Source organism: Ascidiella aspersa, chromosome 5 (genome assembly GCF_963924565.1).
Source record: "Ascidiella aspersa chromosome 5, kaAscAspe10.2, whole genome shotgun sequence".
NCBI classification, from domain to species: Eukaryota; Metazoa; Chordata; class Ascidiacea; order Phlebobranchia; family Ascidiidae; genus Ascidiella; species Ascidiella aspersa.
Window position 1 is genome coordinate 29,972,312 of NC_139451.1, and position 27,495 is coordinate 29,999,806.

A 27,495-nucleotide genomic window follows, 5' to 3' on the forward strand; every position below is an offset into this window, starting at 1 on the left:
TACAGAGTTAGGCCTTTAACAAGCAACATGACTGCCGTACAGCAAGCTGCTTCACTGCCTCTCAGTCACTTCTACAGAGCAACGCAAGGTGACGAACACATCTCGCAGAACCTGGCGTCCAATGAACTCTTCACACCTCTACAGTTGGACAGGGTCACTGTAAACCCCACAAGGTAAAAGTCTGCGCTTGTAACGAACTTGTATATTTCAAGGTGGGACCTCTACAAACTTAATACAGTACTAGGGATGTCCGATACAAGTTTTCCGATACCGATACCTGAAATTTCGGATGAAATATATCGCGACCCGATCTGATACGACGTCATTAATATGTTTAAACGAACGAAATGCCCTCGAGGGTTCTTTTTCTAACTGATTTGAGTTTTGCATCCGTGAAAGGAAGTTTCGATGCTAAAATGTTGATAAATTTACCTTGCAAGGTAGAATTGCTACGGTTTATCGCATATCATGGCTAAAATTTTCCATTATATCTAATTGGCATGTGATCGGCACCGATAACATACTAGTATTGGACGAGTACTGATACTTGGGATCGGCTCCGATCGGATATTGTCGGACATTCCGACTTAGTACAATGTTGAACTATGGCCCGATGGGAATATTGCACTGGAAACATCTTTTAGGATTTTATGCCCGATCATTAACAACACACAAAAAAATAACTTATAGCACAAATCAGATAAATCAGAAAACCTATATTATATATACATATATCTTTACATAATAGCTTCTTATTTTTGTTCAAAAATTACACAAAATCACAAATAGTCATCTCAAATCATGACAAGAACTACGTGCTACTGTTGTCAATGCCAGACACGAAAGGTGTAAAATCGCCACACAATCTTTGCTGTTTACGCGAATTTCGCAATATCTTTTAACGGAGCTCAAATCTTGAAAGTATACATGAGTGCAATAATTGCTAAAGATGCTTTGCCCTTGCACATCATCGTAACGATCACTAACAATTCACACTGGAATAAAACCTCACCATAAAACGTCAATATCTTTACGCACAAATGCATTTATGAACGGGGCGAGAGAAAAGAAGTTGCTATTAAATGGGTCATTATTTCGCTATTTCACTTCAACGATTTTGTTTTTATGGGTAAAACTTTACACTTTGCCACTAACTGTAACTGTAGTACCGGCGATGCTTAGGCCTGCATCAACAATATACTTCCTTTTTATCTATTTTATTGTTGTGTTTCTTATTTTGAAGTTCAAATTTAAATCAAAAAGGTCTTTTATTTTTTGAGCGCTAAAATTACGTTTATAAGTCACACATTCATAACCGAAAATCTACCGTATTCACTTTTACGTGTCGCTTTATTTTCGTTTTCTTTCTAGATTCGAGCAGTACCGTGCCGGCCTAGATAAGAAGCCCCTTCTACCATGGGGCCGGGGTCGCGAATACGGGGGTCTGCAGAAAGTTCAACTCCCAATCGAGTTTGTCAAACCCAAGGGCTACCCACCTGAAGTCGTACAGAAGGTAAACAGAAGAATTTATGGAGCATAATGGTTGAAGGTTGCAGTAAAACGTCATAAGAATATTTATCCAAGCCTATACAGAATTAGGTATAATTTTGAACATTTCGAATAACTCTTTGTTCATTTTCAACATAGAGAGAAGGCACTGATACTCGAAATTAGGAAAAATTCTGTTTTGAAGTGTATGTTAAGGCTCGTGTTTTTTGCATTTTTCGAGTCCTAGACTTTTAGGGGTTTGTTTTGTTGATTGCAGGATTTCTTGGCTTAGACTCTTTTTATCGTATTTTTTTAGCGAAACACATCAAAGGAACATAACAATTTTTTTTAATTTAGTTAACAGTAACCAAGGTATACATTTTTTTAAATTATGTTAGGAAATAATTTGAAATTATACTCATATGTGGTACTCTAATACTCTTTAGGTGATTTATAAAATGATGGATTTAATCGTTGTGTTATCAATGATTCTCATTGCCCATTCTTGGGAATTAACTGGAATTTAAATATTTATAACAAATCATAAAGTAAGCCGCGCTAATGATAGTGTCTAGCCTAGTCAGTCGATACCTTTATTTGTTGTTCGCTTTAAACCCTTATAAAAGCTTCGAGTAGAGGTTAGGTGAAATAAACCTAAACAAATAAACCTGTCTACTTGACTTTATGGTCTATAACAGCTACGTCTCTTTAGATGGGCAAGCGTACTCGTTTTTAAAGAGGCTATTAATGCACAGACGAAAAGGAGGCCCTCATAAATGACCACCGACCGCAAATATGCATATTTCATTCAGACGAGTGTGTTTGAATAAGGGTAAATAGAATTTAGAAGTGACATCACAAAACCAAATCTACTGCGTATAAGGCATAGATAGAAATAATCAGATAGTGTTATATTTTAATTGAAATGATCTGTTGAAATTTAAAATCTAGTCATGTATAGGTCTACTGACAGGCAGAATACAATCTGGTATTTTTATATTCAACTCTATAGCTATTAAATAATTTCCACGCCTGTTTTAAATTACGATAGTTGAAGATTGATAAAAGTTGTGCTGTTTTGTAAAATCTATCCAGAAATATATTATAAAAATCCGCGTTGCGACTTTCAAGTTTGATATCAGGAGAATTTAAATTAATTAAATTAAAAAGTGATGACACGTATTGCAATTTAGAAATTTGACTGCAAATTTAGTAGGTTTTGGTGTACTTCAGTATAAAACACGACTATTATTTTAACTCTGGTATAAGGTTTAACTTTAATACAGCTAATAGATAACTCTCGCTATTCAATTGGGCTAAGTACAGTTGCAGATCATATGACAGTTTTAGCCAAATTAAAGGAAGGAAAACGAAAGGTTGGTGGAAGCAATTTGCACTACATCGTTAAAAAGATGCGCCTAATTTTTAACAATGCTAGCAGCAATATAACTAGCAAATTATCGGATTCTCCATAGTTGTTAGTATTTTTATAAGTCTAAAACTGGGAGCCTTTGAAATCAAATGCCGCCCTGTTTACAAAAATTGGTTTGTAAGGGGTTTCAACATGTCTTTTAGTTTAAAGTTTTAATACTCAGTGTATTTTAGTCTTTTTAAAACATTTTAAACTCATTAGCGTTCTACTGAACGTTCAACTTTCGTGTTTACAATAAATTGTAACAGGTTTCAACATTTATTCAAGTATAAAGCTATATTGAGCGTCAATTGGTTTAGAACCATTTTTAGCCTTTTAAATAACTTAAACTGAAAATGTAACCTTAAACATGTTTAATTGCTTGGAATTTAATCAGGATTAAACACCTTCATAAATTTTAATTTTTCAAGGGTCATCGCCATTACGGCAGCGGCGCCAGCGACGAGCGCGATTTGCCCGTGTCGCAGTACTATGACGTCACAAAGCTGCACCGTAGTCATGTGCGCACCAGCGATCAGGTGCTTCCCCCGTCGCCCGACAAAGAAATGAAGTAAGAAACTGGTTTGGGGTTAAATTTTTTTGTTTTTAAGAATGATAGAAGTGATTACTATGGTTATTTGTTAAAACAGTTGCACTAAATTTTTTTTTGTGTGTTTTATATTTGAACCGTCTGGTATTACATCTATCACTAAAATAAACAGCAAAATTAGGTTTGAAAACATCTTTACTACGAATACAGGGAATTTATCTATCGACTATTTAAAATTTTATGTTTGCCTTAACTAGATTGTTTCGTTTTTGTAGTTAAATGAGTTATCTCTATTTGAATCAAAGCAATAGCCTGAATTACCATCACTAACGAGTTATGCGTGAATAGCATTCAGTATATTTAGAAGATATTGAACTACACTTTTTATTGCATGAAACTTTAACCGTTTCTGGTGGTATTTTGTTCGGTATAATGCTTTTCAATTCGGATGGAAGAAAGTTATCAAAGTTTGTTAACTTTTTATGGTTTATGGCCTTTTTTCGTGTTTTTGTGCTACAAATATAATTTTTTAATCGAACTACAAATGGTAAAAATTTTATCATTTCTAAGAACAACCTTAAGTGTCGCTCTTATTCGCAGAAAACGGCAAATCAACCTGCTGTTTCTATGACATTATTAAGCAACATTTGGAATAACAATGTGGTACGCGGAAATTAAAAAAAATATATTTCTAAAATACCCCCCAAAAAAATGTTTACCATTTCATTTTACCACAACATATTTTCGCTGTTTTTGCAGTAAACGTCAAATTGACCTTCCGTTTCCATCTGAGCACCCCTACGCGTCACACACCCCTCGATTCGCCCTCTTCCCCAAGTTTAATACCCCCGACGACCCCCAGACCGGGGACCCAGCCCGAAGTCCCCTACCCAAGCACGTCAACGCTCCTGCCAACTCACTCAACGTAGCAGTTCTTAATAAGGCGAAAGGTGAGCGTTTTGGAATATTGTAACATATTTTGAAAGTTATTAACAGTCCGTGTTTATGATGTTTTAGCAAATGCATTTTGTTTGCTAAAAATTAAATTAGGGCATTTAAATTTACACCGTATACGCTGATTTGTTTTTAATGTTGCCTTTCGTTCAAAAAAGTGTCATTTAGATCAGATAAAAGGAGAGTTTTTTTTATTTGCAATCGTTAAATGCAGGCAAAAAACTAATGTTCACACTTGTTTTTTTTCTTAAATTGCCTTAAACAAAAGAGATGGTCAGGTGAAACATTTAGTATAGATTCTTTCTTTGTTTGGCGAATGCGCTTTCAGCATATTGCCTTTTTAAGTGTAAGTCCAACAACTGTCAAATCCGCTAGCTCTTATCTATAGAATCACGTTTGTTTTTCGGTGAAGAACATTTTTAATAAAAACTTATTTACTTTTTTAAATACATTATGCATTGCTACAAAGGTTCGCCATTTCGACGTGAATTCCAGGACAATCCACAAGAAGGCGACAAGCCCGCCCTCTCGTGGCCAGGCGAAAACGACTTTTACCAGCTTAAGAAGTCGCCAGATGGCGGTAGACAACCGTACTACCCGATTGCGCCGAAACTTGTAAGTCGTCGTTTTTATGGAATCTTTTACCGGTGTCAAGCATTTTTAGGCAAGACAATATTAAAAGTTGTAATTGGAAGGCATTTACTGAAACTTAAATTGGAAGACCTTACTAAATACAGATATTGTTTTTCTTAGGTGTCGGATCGGTTCATAATTCCACATTGGTTAAAATTCATTTAAATAACCCTTTTTAGTTGGTAGGCATTCTACCTAAGAAAAACACTTTTTAAGAATTCTTTTAACAATATTTGTGCAGTTTCAATAGTAGTTAGTTCTACAACTTACAATACTAAATTAGCTTTACCTTTGCTGGAGTTAGAGGCATCACACATCAATTAGCGTGTTTTTCTTCATTATTTATCTTACATCTTGTTCCTCCAGATCCGTCCCAACCTCCGGATGCGAGATGAGGATCAGAGGTTGGAGTTGAGGACGATCAACTCACTGAGGAACGTGGAGAGAGATCAGTGGAAAACCACCTACGATTACAACTTCACAGGTGAGTTAAAAAAACTAAAATCGTAAAAGAAAAATTGAAAAAGAAATTCAAAAATTGAAATCAGTGATGTGGAAGACGATTTACGAATGCAACTTCACAGGTAAAATGGAAAAATCGCTTAAATCCACAACCAAAAAATAATAATAAAAAAAAAAAATAATAAAAAATTTTGTGTTGACTATACAAGTCTTGTACAGTCCATGTCATCAGTTGCCGAAGTAAAATCCTGATATATGAGCAGTGAGTCAACAAAAAATAACAAAAACCTAAATGAAAGCAAAAATTGAAATTAAAAGTTAATTTTTAAAACAAATGCTTGATAAAAACATTTAATTCTAACCCGATATTTGACATGACTTAAGTCTAAGTCAACTCATTTCATTAAAATAATTGCGTCAAATCATTTAAAATTTGTGACTTAAGTGGACTTAAGTCAAGTCATTGATTTAAGTCATTACAAGGCTGGCTAAGGGACTAAGTCTACGTCTGTTACGCGGTGTAATTATTACAAGGAGGTTATTTTGTTTTAAGGTTACGGCCCTTCGAACGTTTTGCATTTGGACGATTACCACAAGAAAATGGTGGAGGAAATCACAAGCGGCAGAGATACGAGAAACGACGATATGGTAAACTGAATTTTCAACTATGGTTGACAGAAGTAGTTCAACCATAGTTGAAAATCAATAAGTTCGAAATGTCTAAAATTCTACCTAGTTCTGTATGAACTTTGATATTCTTACTACATTTTACAACCTCCTCCAGCCATTATGCTCCAAGTTGTGTTTAACTATCGTTTGTTGTAGCTATCCTTTTAAATGTATAGCTTATCCCGAAATCTTGTGTTAGGCTAAACACGACAAATACCGTTCACAAAAATTGTTAGTTGATAAACTTCGATATTTTATAAACATTTTGTCACCATTGGGAAAAAATGTTGGTAACCACTTGGTTACGGGAATGAACATTTGGTTTGGTTGCATTTTTTGCGAGATTGCAGCATTTGCAACTCACGTAAATGTACATACAAGAAAACGTGCTTTTTGCATCACATCCGACCCAATCACGCTATTTTAAACTCGATGTATTTTAGTAAAACAACCGCGCGTCCAATTTGCATCAATTCCAGACAGAAGCTACGTTTCGCGAAACTCCAAACGCGCGCGACGCCTTTGTGACGTAGACGCAAAACAGTCTGTGACGTTTTGTCGTGACGCGCCACTTAAATGTGGACGAGACACACCGAAACCGTGTTTTCTACGAAACAAGAGTTATTTTCCCTGTTTCTAAGAAAACCAAGTATTTGAAGTAAAACTATACGTTGGATTGCAAACATGACTATATTGCTTATATTACTTATATTAGAAGTTAATAAATATGCTGTTGAAGTTCTTCCGATGCTAGAGCTGTCTCGATTATATTAGTTGAAGTTAATTAATATACTGTTGAAGTTGATGTAGACAGCTCTAGCATCGGACGAATACCGATATTATCATCTGGTATCGGTATTTGGTATCGGCTGCAGCTCGAAAGATGCTTCATTAGGGGTTCGGTGATCAAAATAAAAAATAAAGTCAAATACTTAGTTGTCGACCCAACCTTTTACAGAAATAGTACGTAAACCGCCGGAAAACTGGAAATATAGACCTTAGAAACGAAACTAGCCATGCCGCGCTATTTTTGAACCTTTCACACATTTATTACCTCATTCAGAGTGTACACTTGTGCTGGTATTAAACTTTTAAACAAGCCTTTAAAAAACTTTTACCTTAAGGTTAAAAATGCTACAATTGTTTTACACAGTGTACTCTTATGAACAGGATGTACCAGGCAACGGTGCAACGCTTGTTTCTCGACTTGCTCGCCTCTGAATCTGTGTAGCTTATAATTGGTAGAGCGACAGTCCCGGTATGACCGAAGTTGTGGGTTCGAACCTCACCACTGGCTAGTTTTTACGAACAGGATAAGGCAGGCAATGGTGGTGGGGTTGTATCTCGACTAGCTCCTCTCTGAATCTGTGCAGCCAACTGTCCTGATATCTTCGAGGTCTTGGGTTCCAGCCTCATTGCAGCCTCGATTTTTAGCAGCTAATGACTTGCTTGCAATTCAATTATTGACTAAATCGAGACTAACGCTAATTTTAGAAAGCCTTTGAAGACAACAGCTACAAGTGATGTTGATTTTAAGGTGAAATATTACACGGCGAATTGATGGCCAAAACGCTACCATGCCATAATGTAAATTGTAAAACACACTAAAAAACTAAAGCAATACGCGTGAAGCGCGAAAAAGTTTTGCGTTTAAATATAGTTAAAGTTGGCAAAAAATATAGACTCTCTGAACCATATTTGTCACGTAGGCCTTTCCAAGCTGAGCCAATATAAATTCTCTATGCCACACCAACTTTTAAAATAAAGTACAATGACTGTACGGCTATTGAGCGGCCCACAAAAACATGATAACACTAAGTTCCTCAAAAGAAACTAAAGGTCCACAAATAATTGCTCTGCGGCTCACAGTTGGAGACCACTGTCCCGCTAAACATATGTACTTAATACATGCTATAGTTGACAGCAGCTACATTTTTATGTCAATCCTAAAATGCTTATTATTCTCATTTGATCCATGAAACAAACTCTTAACTAAAGCATTTTTTCCACGCAGATTGGCCATTTCTCTGTCGTCCCCTGAAAACTCGTAAAACACAAAATCGATTTTCTAAAGTAGTTGAAATTCTGCCAAATATATCAGAGGCGGAACAAAAAATAACTTTCGCCTTTTTATACTAATTTATCTAAATTCAGTTCGTTTGCTTCATGCAGATTCAGGTCACATTCACTTAAAAACTTATCATTTTACCTGTAAGGTCTTAATCATTCACCTGTTAGGGCGAAAAGATATTTCTTATTTTTCATTCAGTTTGGTATGAAGAAAAAAACTCTTAGAAAAGCAAGGCCGCGATCAGGTTCGAACCCACGACGCCAGTGTCCGAAGTGAGAGAAAACCCTCGTAATTAAAGCATTCTTTACACGCAGATTTCGGCCACAATTATTCGAAAGCCTGCGGTGAGATTCGAACTCATAACCTCGGAAATTTCGAACCCACGATCCCAGTGTCCGAAGTGAGAGAAAAACGTGGTAATTAAAGCAATCTTTCATCCCAGATCCCAGCCACTTCTCCGTCTTTTGTTCCTCCCCGACCCGCCGAAGGCCGATACGCCAGACTCTACCAGAATCGACGTCATCTAAGCGCTGACGTCAGATACCCACCCGACGAGCCGCTGCCTGACCGCGATGACGTCATGGATTCCAGGGGGTACTTGTCGCTGCCCAGCACCCCCCAGTCGCTTCGTCGCAAGGACGAGTGGTACAAGGTACAAGTTTTAATTTTTGAATATTTTTTAACTTTTTTAAATATTTAAAAAATTAGGAAGGAAATTTTCGAAAACGGAATGCTACCCACTATTGTATGGGGTTTGAAATCGTTCTACATCTACCTACAACCTCCAACAATTTAAGTTTTATGTATTTTTTGACCTAATCATTAGTTTGATTATGTAATAAAAATCATTTTTTTTTTAAAATGCTACCTACTTTTGTATGGGGCTTAAAATTCGTTCTACTTTAAAAAAAGTACAACCTTCAGCCATTGTGATCCAAATATTTTTAAATGTTTTTTAATTCCAGATGTGCTAACATTGTTGTGACAGTTTAATCTTTTCAATATTCATTACGTTTCTTGCATTGCAATTTATTAGTTGTAATAGTATGTTTTAATTTTTGAAGTTTTTTTCATTTTTGTATGCGGGTTTTCAAACTTTAAAGTTTATTTGTAAAGTGTTTTAAAACTATCAAATTTTACCTATTTCAGGTGAAAAGTGAAACAAGCGGACGAAGCACAACTGCCGAACCTGGGAGACGTTATACGGTAAAAACGAAACGACTTTAAATGAATTATGTTTTTCAGTTTACAAGTACGTTGTTGTTACACGTAATTAAGTGAAGTTTTTTTAAACACGTGCTCTTTCAAAGTAAAAATAGCAAAGCGAAGTGATTTGACACTTTTATCTCAAATTAAACTTTTTAAACAATTTAAAGTAGTTTGTTGTTAGCAAAATTGACTATTGACAACAAGCAACAATTATAGCTAACGCCAAAAATTATTTGGTAAACATTTTTTTGGGGGGTAAAGAGACAGTGAATTGCCAAACCCCGCAACACAAATTCAACTGGCTTTCTTTTTGTTGAAATTTAAGTGTTTAATTTAATAACTCAGATGTGTTTAAAAACAATCAAGTGTGCACCTGTCGCTAAATGTATAACTGGCTTTCATGTTTTAGTAGAAACCTTCTACAAGACATTATATATATTAGACCTTTTATTTTCAGGGCAACAACGCAAAGTTGTCGGGCGACAGACCTCGGTCGGTTCTCGCAACGGGGGATGCCCCTGAGTATGACGCCAATTGGAAAAACGTTCAGCTTCAAAGCCATCCAAAGCACGGTGAGATTCTGGAGGTTGTATAAAGCCAAATAACTTAAGATTAGGGACGAAATACGTTCGTCCTAATAATTAGCATAAAAATTTCTCTTATTAAACCTTCCCGATATATTTTACACATAGGCAAACAAATGTAACGCTTTTTCAACCAATATCGAAATTTCTCAATAACAAACGCAATTTAGAGGTTAATAACCCTCAGCTTGGCGTTTATATTGGCGGTTAAAAGCGCTTTATTCAATTTCGCTCGCCAGTTTCAATTTCGCTCGCCAGGTTTAAACCGCTTTTCTAGCCTAGCCTTGCTAGCATTATTATCCTGATAACGCTGACTGAGTTCGGTAAGCCTTTACAAGGGCATCTTGTTTACTAATATGGGTGTCATTATTATTGGCCAGTACGAACATACACATTGTGTATATGTTTCAGTAACTCACAGCTTATAGCTATTAAATTTTCGCTCGACAGGTCTTAAAACAATAGAGGCCCAAAATTCTACGAAGGTATCTTGTGTACCATAATATGTGTGCCGTTACCATTCGCTTATACGACTCCAGAAGGGCTTGAGATCTCAGTATACACATTCTGTATAGGTACGTTTTAGTAACCCACAGCTTAGGTATTGAAATTTCGCTCGCAGGTCTAAAAACAGTAGAGACTAAAAATCGCTTTTCTAGCCTGGCCTTGCTTGCACTATCAGGCCGACTGATTTCGGTTAGCCTTTCCTAAAGCATCTTGTGTACTAATATAAGTGTCGTTACCATTGGCCAGTACAACTCCAGAAGGACTTGAGATCACAGTATACGCACCGTGTTAACTCACAGCTTATATGGATATTAAATTTTCGCTCGCCAGGTCTTAAAACAGTGGAGGCCCAAAAAAGTCCCGAAACCGACCGATCCACATACGAGGAACACGACAAACTTCCCAAGACTGTGGAGGAACAAGTTAAGCTTCCTGAGGTGGAGAAGTATTACTTGAAGGACTATCAGGCTGAAAGGGAAGAACGATTTAAGGTAACATTCTCGAGGTTTGTCATATCTCATTATGGGTCGCGCAATAAAACTTGCATTAAAGTAGGTCGCGAACTGAAAAAGGTTGGGAAGCTTAAAGTTTTATCAATTAAAGGAGGACCGTAGACGTGGACAGATATGTGTTTAATTACACTTGAATTTGTGTTTAGCTAATTGAGCTGTATAAATATTAAACGTGCTAAAGTAATCTAACAAACTACAAAAACTAGGGATGAATCATAGTAAGAATATCAAAGCCCATACAGAAGTAGGTAGCAACTGGAACAAGAATTGAAAAATGAATAAAGAGATATTGGGAACGTTCAAAATGATTCCTACTTCTGTATGGGCTTTGATATTCATTTTACGTTTAACAACAACCTTCAGCCATTATCCTAATATTTATTTAAAACGTTCACAAAACGCTAATTACTTCTGTATAGGCTTTGGTATCATTACTACGTTTTAAGAACCTACAAGTCAAATATGCTCTTTAGATTATTCCAGTTTTGTAATTCAAATATGCTCTTTACATTAGTTCCGTTTTTCAATTCTACATAACAAAAGCTTGTGTTGAACTTACCAAAAGGCTGCTTTTTCCCACGCCGTTTTTGACTTACTTTTTGCTTAGTTTTACTTAGATTGTACAGCGCCTACGCGATTATCCTTCACCAATATTACTAATACGAAACAGGTGTGTTCAGATTAATTATACAAAGAAATTCGACCGCGGATTTAACAACGCGCACGGTGAGGTTCGAACTCGCGACCTTGGTCAAATAGGGCTTTTATTTCGGTTCCAAAAATATCTCGAAAAGTTTGAACTCGAACGTTTTTTTATCTGTTTTTTAGGGAATCGAGCGATTTAATGAAGAAAAGGCCCTGGAACTACAGTACCAGTCAAGCCACGATATGAACGCCCTGAGGAACAAAACAGATCAAATGGGAAACAGACTGGAACCAAAGGCGCTGGATCAACATGCAGAACAGGTGAAGTTTGGTGGCCAAGTGTTTTGAATCCAAGCTAAAGATTGTTTTAAACGCTGCTTTAGGAAAAAACAATTTCTTAAAACAGTGGTTCCTAAAATTATTTTAGTCACATGTCTATATTTTTTTAACAATATTAAAGTTACGGGCTGTAAAAGCATTTAAATAATTTAAAGCAGTTAATTAGCATGTGTCCAAAAGAAAAAAACTGAAAACTGTTGTATACGTCAGGTTGCAGAGGACGTTACAAGACTGCAGGAACTAAGGGAGAAAAAGCTCCCGGAATCATCAGAGCGTTACGACACTGGGTTAAAGTTCACAACAGAGAAAATAAGTGACCGCGGAACACTTACCGACTTACACGACCGGTGAGTATTCAATAAATAACGGTCTAGCATGTTCACAAAGTCGGCAAAAAATAGAAATTCATTGACATGATCATGACTAACTAAATAAAATTAGGCTACCAAAAAAAACTTTATCTTAATGTGGAAGTGCCTATACAAGAGAGTTTTTCCCATACATTTACAAATCAACCTATTTCAAAACAGCTGCTTTAAAATTGAACCTATAGTTAATTATCTGGGCCAAAATTTATTTTAGAGACATATCTTGTTTTTGGCGTTGTTTTTTCTTATGTTTTAGATTTTTCAAAACTCTGGCAATTGGTCAGCTACAAGATGCCGAATACATATTTTCTTATTATATTGTCACAACCAAAGATTATAGATTACGTGGCCTGAAATATCTTTATCCACGATTTCTTTACATGAGTAAATTGCCTTATCATTGGCTTTAAGTTGTTACGTTAAAATTGCATCTTGAGCTTTTCTTTTCTTTAACACTCACAAACCAACCTAGTTAATTACAGCTGCTTCAAAATAGCCCTATTTTTTTTTTTTTTTTGATTTCTCACCAAAAACACAGTCGTAATTTCCAAATAAACTTGATATTATCCCTAACGAATAAAACACAATATTTTGACATAATTCGATGCCCAATACCCCAACCTAACAAGTCAAGTACAGATAACGTTGCCTAAATTACCTTTTTTAAATATTTTTTTTACAAGAGTGGAATATTCATTGACTTATTTAAGTTTGTTGTACTCTGAAATTCCTTCTTAAGCTTTATATTTTCCCTTAACACTCGAAAACCAACCATTTCAAATCAGCTGCTTTAAAATTACCCTACTTTTTTCTAACATTTTTGATGTTTTACCAAAACTCAGGCAATTGGAAGGCTACAAGGAGTTCCCGAGCACCTGGCGCCGGGAAATCCCCGTTTCCGATCCTGCGCCGCAGAACCACAAGGGGGTGCTATGGAGCCACATCACCAGGACAAACCCGTTTTCGCTGAGTCATCACGCCCAAGGCGAAAACGTCGAGTCACGCTCTGGTGGGCCCGCTACAGAAGAGGGGGCTTTTACAGGGGGAATTTTGAGGGTACCTGGGTCTCCCCCCAGGACTGGGTCCAGCAGAAGCATCTCTTTTAATGAGGTAACGCTTTTCTTGTTTAAAGTAAATGTCTAACTGTGAAATTTCGGGTGATTTTTGGAACTTAAAATGTAGAACTTTATTTAAAAAGTTTTAAACGGGGTATACTTACTGTTTTAGAGCGTTTTTCACTGTCGTGTTTTTCTACTGCTTTTGGCTATTTTCTACTATTTTTAGTGTTTATTTATTATTTTTTAGTGTTCGTCAATATTTTTGAGTAGTTTCACTAGTTTTGATGGTTTTTTTCTTATTTGTGAGTAGATTTCAATATTTAGTAGTTTGCAATAGCAACTATCTATTACCTTCATGGGGTATTTTTTTTCATGGTGTGGCTGAAATCTTTTCAATTTGTGTGCACAAATATGATAAAATGTGTTTAAACTCAGGGTAATATTTTTGCCGCCTCTTGATTTGTGGTAATTCTTTGTCATAAAACAAATGTAAAAGATTCTAGGACTCGTTCAAGAATACGAGCACAAAGTAAATGCTCCAAAGCAGAATTCTCTCACATAAGTTTATTGCAACGTTGTCCCATTAACACGCTATTTGACCTGTTTCAAGCGTGTTTTAGATGTAAGGGTTATGTTTCCTCAAAATTTAGTTTCGTTTACCAAAATCAAACTCCAAAAATCCCCGCATATAATAATGATCGATCTTGCTTATTATCACAACGTAAAAATAACAGACACCTTTAATTAAGTCGTCATATAAATGCCAACATATGTTTCTTATCGTCACTTCTTATATATTTAAAAAATCGTGAATTATTATCCTTTCGTCTAAAAATGTTAACAAAAAATATTTACAATGTTTTTTCGCGTTCATCCCACCCATATAATAACTTTATTGGCCCCTTTTTACGTGATTTTATTTGATCCGCTTCAAGCGTCATTTTACATGCAGGTAGTACGAGTCGCTTCGTCCGAGTATGGATCGCGATTCAAGCTGTCCAGTCATCCACTGACCAGCGCCGAGTCCAGCCCCAACTACAAGAAATCTCGACCCTCCACCCCCCTACCCTCACCACCCAGGACTGTTAGCGAACCCTCAGTTTACCTAGGTACAACTTTCGCTTTTTTGCAAAATCTGCGATTTACCGGAGTTTTTAAATTAAAAAAAGTTCCTTTTTCAGACTTTTTCGGTTTACAAACGTTTTTAAGTTTTGTTTTTATTAAAAAAAATATAACTTGCAACAACAATTAGGCACCACACATTCGCTTTTCATTGCAAAATTTAAGACTTCCGCATACCACGTTTGCGGTTTTTTAAAGTTTCTAACTTCAGTATTGTTTTTGTGTGAAGCAAAAAATACTTTGCAAAACTCAGGTCCCCCAATCTTGGTTTTGCAAAAATATCAGTGCTGTTCCGATACCAAATTTATACAAGAATTTCAGGCATTATTAGCGAACCAACGCAGAACATTTTATCGTGATATCGAAGTTTATGAAATAATCGTTAACAACTTGAGGTACCAAACCTTTGAAAGTTAAAGCACATTTTGCGTGGGTATTTGGAAAAATTAACTTTGAAAGTTCGTCTATTTTGGTTATTTGAGCAGAGTGATGACGTCATTTGGAGTCGGATCGGATCGCGAAACATTTTGTCTAAAATATCGGTTTTCGATATCGGACTAAAATGTCAACTATCGAACATCCCTTATCACAAAAAGTCGTGAACAAAGTTAGAATTTATCCGTTTCCGATTTAAAATGTTACACGTCGACCTAACCCTAGCGATTTAAGAGCCATGTAAACAGCACGTTAAACCGCTAGATTTAAGTGGTATGTGATTTAAAGCCAGAATAAATTTATTTTGTTTTCCTTCCCGGCCATTGCTATTACTGCTTTGGTGAGTTTTTTTGCAAAGATACCGTGTCATAAAAGTCAGTATATTTTAGCTTGCCTTGCACATATTTTATAGACTTGATAATATTGAATTGCAAATCCAAATAGGTCGGGTAAATCGACAGCATCTTGATTAAGACGTTTCGATACGAGCTTGTATCATCTTCAGTTAATGTGACTGAGAAGTAAATGAAAGCATAATGCTTCCCCTATAGAAACTCAGAACGACAACAATTGCGTCCTAGCTTTTAAAAGTGATGCTTTAATTTACTTTGCTTATGTGCAGCAAACGCTTATCCTTCACACATAAAAAAAGGGTAAACAAAGATTAAGCAAGCGACCTCGTAATTCAAACCGACACACGCACAACTACTTAGCCTAAGTATGGCTAATAACAAATGCCTAATCTTGTATTTTACACGGTGTGTTAAACTGTGACCTATATACTTGCATGTACACACCTATACCTGTTAATGTGTTAAGCTGTTTGCGCCCTTGGTTGTTTATAAACAGCTTACAACTAGGTGAGACTTTGACCTTACTATGGGTTGAGAATGTGGGTGTGTGGATGTTACGTTTTAAACCAAAAATGACATAATGATTGCTAAAGTTATTACAGTTATATTACGACATGGGTATAGATCAGGGTTTTTCTATCAGCGGGGTCATTTTAAATGGACTTTAACAGTTTTGTGTCCCCCATCACTTACGTTAAAAACATGCAAAAAAAAAACTTAGCTACTCAATCTCAGGGAGGAGCGAGTCGAAAAACAACCATACGTTAACGCCTGCTAAATTCTGTTTAGTAGAGCGACTGTCCAGGTATGACCGGAGGTCGTGAGTTCGAATCTCACCACAGGCTAGTTGTTTTTCTAGCCTGCCCTGCTTGCATCGTTGATCAACAGATTCAGTGAGTCTGCAATGGCTTTCGGTTTACTAATGTTATGTAAGCTGTAATCGTTGAAAAAGCAGCTTCCGAGGGGTTATGGTCGAAAAGCAGCTTCCGAGGGGTTAGGATTACAGTTGGTGTTACGTACATATGTGTGAGTGTCTTTTTTACCTGAAATCAATACTAACTACCAAAATTAATCAAATTGATAATGCAATGATAATGATATTTAGGTTATTAAATTAGGCCGAGATTTCCCTTTGTGTTACGAACCCTTGATTAAGTACTACTTTTCAGAAATTTACACTTCTTAGCAGAATACTCACGTTAGATTGACAAACAAGGCACAAATTTACTTAGTATCGGATCGGCACCGATACTACTACTTTATATCGATACTACCACTTAATTGGCACCAGGTATCGGCTCCGATCCGATATAACGAACTCCTCGTTTATTCGCAAGTAAAAATGAAAACGCAATTTCGACCTAAATGGTGGATATATAGGTTTTACGACGGCAGTATTATACGATTTGCGTCTGTTATTTGGCTTCGTACTAGCTTGCTGCATGCATGCCCGCTTTAGAATAAGATTGGTTTTGATGAACGTTCTGCTAATTTATTTTCGTGTGAGCGTAATCTCGTTAAAAGAAACGTGAAGCCATATTTCCGGAACTGAAACTGATATGGGCTTATGAGCTATCTTTAAAGTATATGACGCTATAAGCTAAACACGGATGTGTATTATACGTTTTGAATTTGCTTCATTTACATGTGAGAAATTTACAACTTGAAAAAATAGCAACGACCTTTAAGTTCTTTTGTTATTTGGCCAAGCTGTTGTGATTTACGCACGCAATTTACTTTACAGCGAAAACGTTTTTTCAACGATAAAACCTTTGAAATGGAATTAAAACGTGACGAACTAGACTTTCAGACGTATAAGGTCAATCAACTGAATTAAGGTTTAATAGGACTGTTTTACATGTAAAGCAAATAATACATCTGGGATTGTAATTACAAACGTATACGCACGTGTTATTTTATACGTTTTTATTGCGCGATTTACATACACACAGCTTAGTTGAAAACGTGAAATAATTCTTACGCTATAAAGGAATTAAGTGGATCTGTTTAAAATATGACGCATTATCTTACTCCAGTGGGTGTCAAACTTTTTTCTTGCTACGTATTCGGAAAAGTTTGTTGGACTTTCGTCACATTCAGCGATAGAAATTTCATCAAATTTTATGTATTCAAAAATTAATCGCCGTTCTGTTTTTCTCATCAATTGATTTCAAATGCACATATTAGGGGTAACAATTATACTTTTAAAATCATTATTTTACCGCACAGAGTTTAAATACGAAACGGACTTATGGTGAGACGCCCTTGGAAAATTGAAACAACGCACAGTTTGACCCAAACGTTTTTTACATTTTTAAGACGTGTCGCGGAGGTTTAAATATACGAAAGCACTGTTTTCAGGTGTTTTTTGGTCCTGAAGCTGTCTCCCGAAATAAGGTTTTTCACAACATAGCCATACTTGTTATAAATACAGAGTTAGCGTTTAGGTATTTAAACAAAATGGTTGCTGCCTCTCTAAATTTGGCATAGGTTACCAGGATCAAATCCTAAAAACTCAGCGTGTAATTAATTATATTATCGATTTTTGCTGATAACTACAACATAAAAATAGACCTTTGATTAGGTCGCCATATTAAGCCGCCATATGTTTCTTATCGTCACTTCTTATATATTAAATAAACATGAAATTTCACTCTTTCATTGGTAAAAATGTCAACATCATTTAAAAATCATTCCGATGTTTTTTGCGTTCATCCAACGCACATATTAATTTTATGGGGGTTCTTTTTACGTAAAAGCGAACAATAAAACTAATTTTCAAATTTGAAAACGGCAACGGCCTATAAAATGTATTTAAATACGACGCACGTCTGGTTAAACCAAATGTCATTTACGCATTCATCGGCACTTAAAAAAAATTCAGTACGTTTTTTTTTTGTCATCCTCACAATCTCACAAAGGCACAGTTTGCCTAAAAACGTGAAGCATTAATCATGACTTTAAAAACAAAGCGAAGCCCTGAAAATATATATTTAAGTTGTGACGGAGTGTCTGGCCGTTGCGTACAAAACGCTCGTGTTATATTTTTACCGGGGTCTCATTTGCATATATCTACGCGGTCCCGCTATCAATACGTTTCACCGTGTTAGCATTCTGCTAAAGTTAGAATGCCCGGTGCGGCATACGGAAGTAAACATGGAACAAATAAGCATCTTAAAATAGAATGTATATCCTTATGGAACTCCTAGCTCCATATACCCAGTGGTGGGATTCAAATTTTTGTCCGCCGTTTCTATCACAAAAGTCATGTTTTTCAGCCGGTTCTGTTACGACATATCTTATTTTCCGGAAAAAAATTAACGTAGTTGCAAGAACAGGATGCAACCCCAGTGCCCAGGTTCCAGAGAATTCTTGCGAACTGCGAACCGGCTAAATCCCATCACTGCTATCAGCCCACACTAAAAAGCAGCAGTCGTCTCATGACGCAACATTTAAATTTACAGACAAACAATCACAGAAGAAAAATTACTACAATTATCAAAATTAACGTAATGTATGACTGTTACGTACGACCTTGACCATAGCACATTTTGAAAAAAAAAACACGTGAGCTACTTAGGTCTCAAAATTCAATGTATGGAATAAGATGCAAAAACAAATTGACAGTCACCAGTAGTGCTTACCGGTTCGCTGATCTCATAAAGTTTGGCAAAACGGTTCTATAGAACCGGTGCGAGCCGGCTGAATCCCACCACTGCATATATCGATATACCGATATACCGAGTGCTATCATAACCGAAATCAGATTGCTGAAACTATCCTAAATACTTTTTAGTTTCGTTTTTCAACGTTTTTTCAACAATACAAGGAGTATAGGCTACTGCTGTCACTTATCAGGAGTTGTAGTCGATATTTGTTTGCCAGGTTTTAAGACGTTCATAATATCTCAAATTAAATGCAATATAAATATTTCCATAATAGAAAAACATATTTTAGAATTGTCCATTCTTATGCTTCACCCCTCCAACTCATTTTTTTTAAATTTGTACTTTAGTGTTTGTTAAAAAGTTTTTTTTAATGATTTAATTTAATTTTTTTCAATTATCATTTTTTGCATTTTTTCAATTCTTCTTATATTTGTTAATTCACTTTTTGTTTAAATTTTCTTTTCTTTTTTTAAATTCTTTTCTAATCCTTTATTTCCGGTGATTTCCCAGGTTGTTCACCCCGGGGCCCCGCCCTTCGCCCCAGCAGCGCTTTTCCGCACGAAAACAGCAAACCCAGCTCGCGCGATCACTGGCGCTGGAATTATGACGTCAGAATGAAGGCCCAGTTTGAGCCCCAGAGCTGGAGCCCGGCCCCAGGTAGTCCCCGACCTCAAAGCTCATTACTGGACATACAGAACCAATGGTCAAAGGTGAGTGAAAAAATACAAGTAAACATTTTAAAAAGAACACCATAACCCCCCAAAATTAAGTTGTAATATCATCCCTAATTTTTTTTATTTGAAGATTTTTCAATTTTTCAAGATCCAAAACTTACTTTTTTTACATCGAGAACCAATGGTTGAAGGTGGGTGAAAATTTAAATGCCACTTAACGGTAGAGCTAATATATTTAAAAGAATAACAGAATATAATGCGTGAAAAACGAAGATTCTAATAAGAACAACATAAAACCTAAAAAAATTAGGTTGTCTGATCATTTTTTTATAATTTTGTTATTTAAATTATAATTTTTTTTTACATTTTTTCTTTAATTGGTTTTCAATTTTTTTACAATTAAAAAATTACTTTTTTACATCCAGATTCAATGTCCAAGGGTGGGTGAAAACAAATGCCCCTTAAGTGTAGATCGAGAAAATATTATAAACAAAAAACATAACAATTGTATAAAATAAACGAATATTTTAATAGATTTGAAGAGAACAGCATCAAACGCAAAACAATGTAATTTTTATCATCTAAATTGTTGAGATTTTTATTGTTTTTCATTTTATCTATCAACTTATTAATTAATTCATGTTTTAATAGGTTTAAATACCCCCCCCCAAAAAAAAAAAATCCAAGTCTGTCCTTAAAGTAGGTAACATTACTGTTGAAGATGAATAAAGAAAGATTAGAAACGCTTAAAGGTTAGCTATTTATATTTACTAAAACCTCCAGCATTGTAATTGAAAGCTTTGAACTTCGTACACAATGAGTTAAGCCTATGTATAGTGTGTTTTACGGTGACTCTACTTGATAAACACCAGTCCAAATAGACAAATAAGCCACCCGAATTAGAGAAAAAAAACATGTTGTTTTTACATGCAAATCAAAACACAATAAATATATGTCCCCGAATTGCATTACTGTTAAACATAAAGAAAGAAAGATTTAAAGATTCGAAAAGGTTAGCTATTTCTATAGATGGGTTTTGGTATTTTCCTTGTACATGTTACCAAAACCTCGAACCATTATGCCCCAAAGCTTTGAACTTCATACACAAGTTAGGCCTATAAACAGTAGTCGAAATAGACAAATATAGCAACCGAATTAGCGAGAAAAAACATGGTGTTTTTACATGCAAATCAAAACACAGTCGCTCAAGCGGACTTTGGTTCGCAATTAAAATGCATCAAATCGTCGTTAAACTGTTGCGCAATCTCGAAGTTCGGCGAAATCGAGTGGTTTGTCAACAAAAAGTGCTCCAGTGATTAACAACGCCCTATTTAGTGGCCTTTTTTGAAACAACATACAAAACAATCTGTTGTTTCAATCTCACTACCGCGCAGTGCCGAGTGTTTACTGCGATTTCAACCGCGAATGGGACTCGTTAGTGATTCTCGCGCAAGGCCGCGATGTCTGTTGGAGCGAAACGACAAGGTCAGTCCCCAGTGACCTTGAAATCAGGACTGCAAACACGTGGCGTAAGAAAACAAACTGTGTTACGGCGGTCGGAGTTTGGTTTTGCGTCCCAGCGCGTCACTGATTCTCATTTTTAAGCCCCTCTAGTTATAGAAGTATTTCATTCTATTTGCAGCCCACAGTCGACGAAACTACCTTTTTTGGATGTTAAAAAGTTGTTTTCCACTCAAGTGGCTATTTTTGACTTGGCTTTTCTCGATTAGTTAAGGTAATTTAGACAATTTTTAGAACGATGTGACTTAAATGGTTTGAAGTTTTTTGGACAATAAAGTTTGGTTAAAATGACGTGTTTTCATCAAATCATTTTTCATTAAAGTTGATTTATCCTAATTTTTTCGCATAAAACAGTTAAACGTTTTTTTAATAACATTGACTTGACTTGTGTTGTGTTGACTTGCTCCAATTATGTTTGACAGGGACTTGTTATTTATAAAAAAAACTTGACCTTGACTGAAGTTGTTTTATAATTGACTTGACTGGGAATTAGGTCTTTCTACAGTAGATGACTTATTTACAACCTTGTTATTTTCATTTCAAAAGCATAAGTTTTTAGTTTTAAAAAAATTAGAAGGTCTGAAGAACACATTTTTTGCTAAACTATAGACTGCTAGTAACAAAACTGGAATCCACCAAGAACCTAATACAGTCACTACAAAACAACTAAGCCCCTTAGTTATTTCCCTTACAGATGGACCTTTAGCGCTGTGAGTTCAATATCACAATAAAAAAACAGCTCAAAATCTTGCTCGCCTTACATTAATTTGCATTAAAATCGTTTCACATGCAAAATCACTAACTACAACACAATTAAGCCATTTAGGTTATGTCCCACAAACAAACCTTTAAGTTCCAGCCAAAGTTTTTTTTTCATTCTAACCTTTCTTTTTACCTTATCTTTCATATCGTTTCTCCTTACAGTCGGACGCTCACCGAAGATTCCACGAAGACCTTCCGGAAAACGCCCCTGATTTTAGGTAAGGAACGAGCATTGTGACGTAACAATGTTATAACGCGACGCAGGGTGACACGTACAAACCAAAGTTATTGTTGAAAGTTTCAAATCTGCAGGTTTTAGGTTCAAGTTCAGCACACACATTTAGATATTTTGTGAAAAAAAAGGCATGAATAATCCAAGCCCGCGCTGAGATAAGAGCTTAGGAAAAGGCAAGTCCAATAATATCTTGTCGTTTTATATCGAAAACCAAGTTTGTTTGAATATAGTGGAAATTGGATCAGACCAGGGGCTCTAAAATAAGGTTTATGGGCGTACGTGGACAAGTTTTATCTCGTTAAAATCCTAGTGTATAATTTAAAGTAGAACGATTTTTTTAAAGAAAATAGATAAATAAAATAAAACGCTTTGACGTTGCTAAATATTTGTAGGGTCCAGCGTTAAAAAGTTTGAAAACTCTTGGACTATAGACAGAAATATTTTACGCCCAAAATATCGAGTATGGTATGTCGTACAAAATGCAAAATATCAGACTTCCAAATTTAAGTAAACCAACTACAGCCAAAAAAAATGGATGTGCACTGTAACACAGTCTTTCTAAACAGTGTACCGGCCAGCGATAACAGCACACATGCTTATCAATAGGAAATCAAGAAAACACAACAAATTTATTTTCACAGAGATAATGTGCGGCATTACGAGCTAGCTGACAAGTCGGCCGACCTGAGATTCCACCACTCAATAAAGCACCGTGAAAAGAGACACCAGTTCTACGGCTTCAACAGCTACCATTTCTACAACGGCAACGCTATTCCATAATAACCAAGGTTTAAATTGTAGCTTTGTTGTCGAACTGTGCTTGGAAAATATTTTAAGATGGCGTTTCTACCGTTTTTTGCTGCACTTTTAAGAAAGCTTAAAAAACGTTATTTAAAACTCTCGCTTTGTGAATTAAGGGCGCAAAAAGTTTCAAGTGTTTTTTTCGTCTGGCTTTTACTGCGAAGTGATTTTTTCAAGTATTTTCCGCATTTCAAATAGGGCAAAATGTTGTCCTAATAGTAGAGTGTATTATTTAACGCCAATTGTTTCAAAACGACTTTCCTAGATTGACTAAAGTTACTATGTTTAACAATTCAGGTGGTTAACTGTTTTTTTAGCTGTTTTGTTGGAATTATTTTTATATTTGGTATGTAAACGTCGTTTTTATTCTAACGAATTGCAATTCTTTATAAAAATCGCTTGAAAATTGTTTTCAGCTAACACATTTTCTTAAAACTATGAATGCGCTTATTAATTACAAATTAGAGATAATTTTATTGATACATATCTGCCTTATAGGCTACAGTCAAAAAATGCTTCAAACCGCTGTTTCAACTGAGCTTTGTTTCTCCGAGTTTTACTGTCACTGCACAATATAAATATATATAAATATAGTCAAGTATACGGTCTTTGCGTATTTAAATTAAACATATCTTCTCGTGACAAATCAAGTTTGAGCTGTGATCCGCTTAAAATCTAGGTCAGCATAAAAAAAACATAGCGAAAAACATGACAGAAACATGTACGTGTTCAAATGAATCTGGTTTTAGAAATGGCATTTGAACAAAACGAGAATGGTGCCTTTTGGCAACAAGGTTCGATCTATGTGTCCTTTTGGCAACAAGGTTCGATCTTTGTTATGACAACACTTTATTTTACACCTAACATTTCTCTGCAGTATATACAAAACGAGTTATCTTAACACATTTAAGCCATTAATCCAGTGGTTCTCAACCTTTTGTGGCTTGTGGTACGCTAATAATAAATAGATTGCGGCACCCATACAAGATTTTTCCGTAGGTAAATCACTAAAATGTCACAATAAACGGAACTGGAACAACACGTATCAACTCTATGCAACGTAAAGTTATATTTAGATTTATTCCACTCTAATCTTACGCAAAAAGTTGTAAGAGTTGAGCAAAAATTAGATTCCTAAAAACTCAGATATTCCGCGGCACCCTGAGTATTAAAAACGGTACCCCGGTTGAGAACCACTGCATTAAGCTGCTGTAAGTTTTGTTATGAACTTTTTTAACCGTTTACATTATGTTCATATATTAAAGCGAAGCAAAACGTATATTATATATTTAAGCGAAGCAAAACGGCCTAAATATGTTATGCTTTGCGATAGTAATACTATAAATTTATCTTACCGTGAGCGGTACGAAGGCGTGAAGTGAGTTCCCGAGTTTGGTGGTTCGAATTCCAACCAAGGGCGCCTTTGCAACTTCCTAGTTTATTAGCTTTGGCCATAATTCTTGAAAAAAGACAACCTTGTTACACAATTTTTCAGATTTGACAGTGTTAATTTAAAAGAAATGACTTAAGTAAAATTAGGGACAAATTTTTCGCAGAAGTATGACTATATTCTTAAAACATGAGAAAGCTAAGAAAGCTGGTCAATAAAGGACATCTGTTCAGCATTAAAAACTGAAACTGAGCATATGAATAAAAAAGTTTTATTATAATAAAATAAGTAAAAAAATATGGCACCAGCTATATCAGGGTCATGAAATGATTTTAGTAAAAAGCAGGATAACTGTAAATATTGGAGATGGCAGGACCAGATGTAAACCTGGTACTTATCTTTTTTGATTTAAACGAAGACAATATCAAAGAAATTAATTACCACAATGTATACTGAGCGAAATCTTTCAAATTCACATACGACCACCGAAGTATTAAAGTTATCAGCCCATTAATTAAAAACGTACAGTTGTATGGCGAAGAATCCATTCGAAAGGAAACTTCACACGCAAGGAGAAATGCGGGAAATTTCCCTTTTATTTTCTTAGAAAATACCGACGGTGTTTTTCCACGAAATTGCTGCCAAAAGCCGTAATTACTGTTCAAGCGTTCGCGTGCCATAACTTACGTTTAAAGCTTAAATATAATCATAGCGATGCTTTAAAAGCAGCTACGGTGCTTACAGAATCGCCAATTATGTGATAACAAGCGAAAGGCTATTTAAATTATTTTGAAAATCTAACGGCTTTTAAAAATGTTTCAAAGATACAGTGGCTCTTTAAAAAACGTTTTAAACATTTATTCGAATGCTATGTTACAGCAACAACATGCCAAATCAACCATAACGTAAGACGTTTAAGAGGTTTATAAATGAATAAGCTCGTTTTTTTATCGGGAAAATATTACCGTTTTTGGATACGGCTAACGTTTATTCTGGAGTCAGTGTAAACAAAGATGCACTGTTACTTCTAATACGTTAGTTCCGAAAGAATAAACCGACAAAGAAAATATTTATTATATTAAGGCTATACGGCCAAAACCTGATTCTCGTGTATAGAACTTTGATTACCATCAGTTGTTACCCTGCTTTTTTCTAGCTTGTATAATAAAGTATAAAAAATAAAAATACTATAGAACATAGATTAACAATAAGACGTCGCTGAAGTATGCGATAAGCTACAAAGCGTCCTTTACCCTCTTTACGGACGCTAAAAATGTGTAATAAGAAGCTCAAATTACGTCAACGCAAACGGCCTCGTTTTAGAGTCCACTAGCCCATTACTGTGACTAAATAGAGCGGTTTTTAAGCCGAATATCTCAGATATGCAAGTTTAATTACTTAATCCAGTGTTTCTCAACCTTTTATCGCGGCGACCCAAAAACTAAAGCGTAAGTATATCAACGAAACTTGGCGACCCAATTCTCTTTACTGAACTTTTGGTAAGCGAACAAAATATAGGAAATTATCATAAACTAGTTTAAATTTAATTAATTTGAGCTATGTCTTGGAATCGCGCCCCGCAATTTTCTCACTTTTTAACTTGCTCTCCTATCTAAATGAAAATCTAAACATGTAAACAACTAAAGTCGGCGACTCAACCAAGTCAAAAGGCGGCTCAAGTTTGGGTCGCGGCCCGTGGGTTAAAAACCACTGAATTAGGGAACATTCCAATGTAGACAAAAACAAAAATAAGCCTCACAATGTCTCAATAGTAGATCTGGCCAAAATTAGCATCAGTAAGGTCTACGTTTAGAAAGCTTACTTATGTGGGTGTTAACATGTGTTTTGATGCACGCGATAAAACCTAATCGCTCATTTAGATCTTTACGGTCGTCTAGCCTTGCTGAGTCTAGACAGCGAATCTAGGGTCTTGTTAAAGTTATGTCCTACAAGCTATAAAATCAACGAGATAAGATTCAGGTTATATTTATTATGCTCTATTATTGTATTTGTTTTACTATATTATGTTGTTTATAGTTTCTGGTTTTACGAGTTTTATTGGTCCTTAAGGTTCAGGTTATATTTAATATGTTTTATGATTGTATTAGTTTAGTTTAGTATCTCGTTTAAGGAGTTTTATTAGTCACAGGCAATATCGGTTCAACTTTTATGGGCGCGTGTATTTAAAGTCATTGTGGCAAGTTAATTTGCAACCAAAACTGTTTTACATGTTGTTTAACTTTAGCGAATTAGACGAAAACTTGAATAACACTTAAATGTTTGGACACTTTACCCGCCATACGCATAGAGCTCGATATAAAGGCTACAGTCGGTTGAAATCAGAATTGGACAAATATAGCAGATTAGGCTACTCTTGTTGTCTTAATGGACAAATTTAGTGGAGTGCCGAAAAAAACCATAATTTGCTTATTTGCTTGTGTTTCCAATTCACAAAAATGCCACATAGTTTAACAGAGTTTTTGTTGCCGACCCCTGGTTTAGATGTTCTGTCATGGAGTACCTTTGTGACATCATATACGCAAAATTACCAGCGTACCGGTAAAAATTTTCATTTACTCTCACCTCAGATTAACAGACACAAATAGACCAAAAAGTTGGTTAGAATTTGATTTTCGTTCCCAGGTTGTTGTTAATTTGATTTTGTATTTAAAAAATAATTAAAAACCAATCGAAGAATTTATGTTTCTTGTGTTTCCTATGTAATCGAACTATTTGACAATTTTTGAAACTGTATTTTGTTATTCCAATCTAATTCAACCATTTTTATTGTTCTACTTTGTAACATCTATAGTCGCCTAAGTCGGCCTATTTGGAAAAGTTGAACTATGTTTCGAATCTCCTTAACAATATTACACTGAAAATTACAAATAAACAGATGTGTAAAAACTGCACAGCATTAAGTTTTGATTTTAGTTTATTCTTTGACCAATTCGACCTTGATTTAATGCATCGAAGAGTTTTAATTTGAATACAAGCCTAATGTAAAAAGTTGAAAAGCCGTCTAGTCTTCCAAGTCTGCAATCCCAACCCAATTAGACCTTGCGAAATCCCAA

At 35.5% G+C, this 27,495-nt stretch overlaps 1 protein-coding gene across 1 annotated transcript; it reads left to right on the forward strand.

Annotated features, from left to right (window-relative positions):
• LOC146146296 (uncharacterized) lies at positions 1-23,595 on the forward strand. Its single transcript, XM_083389928.1, has 18 exons — positions 1-173; positions 1,372-1,513; positions 3,331-3,470; positions 4,209-4,399; positions 4,873-5,018; positions 5,403-5,520; positions 6,052-6,146; positions 8,681-8,890; positions 9,388-9,444; positions 9,905-10,019; positions 10,869-11,029; positions 11,879-12,016; positions 12,245-12,381; positions 13,245-13,512; positions 14,413-14,569; positions 19,549-19,748; positions 22,158-22,213; positions 22,872-23,595. Exons 1-18 carry the CDS (start codon positions 28-30, stop codon positions 23,008-23,010), a joined length of 2,616 nt encoding a protein of 871 aa, XP_083246054.1. The 5' UTR covers positions 1-27; the 3' UTR covers positions 23,011-23,595.
• The last annotated feature ends 3,900 nt before the right edge of the window (positions 23,596-27,495 follow it).

Bases quoted from the DNA above. Each gene is read 5' to 3' on its own strand.
- LOC146146296 (XM_083389928.1), top strand. From the start codon at position 28: ATGACTGCCGTACAGCAAGCTGCTTCACTGCCTCTCAGTCACTTCTAC. The intron at 6,147-8,680 runs GTAAACTGAATT...CTTTCATCCCAG, and splicing joins ATACGAGAAACGACGATATG to ATCCCAGCCACTTCTCCGTC. The intron at 11,030-11,878 runs GTAACATTCTCG...TCTGTTTTTTAG, and splicing joins AAAGGGAAGAACGATTTAAG to GGAATCGAGCGATTTAATGA.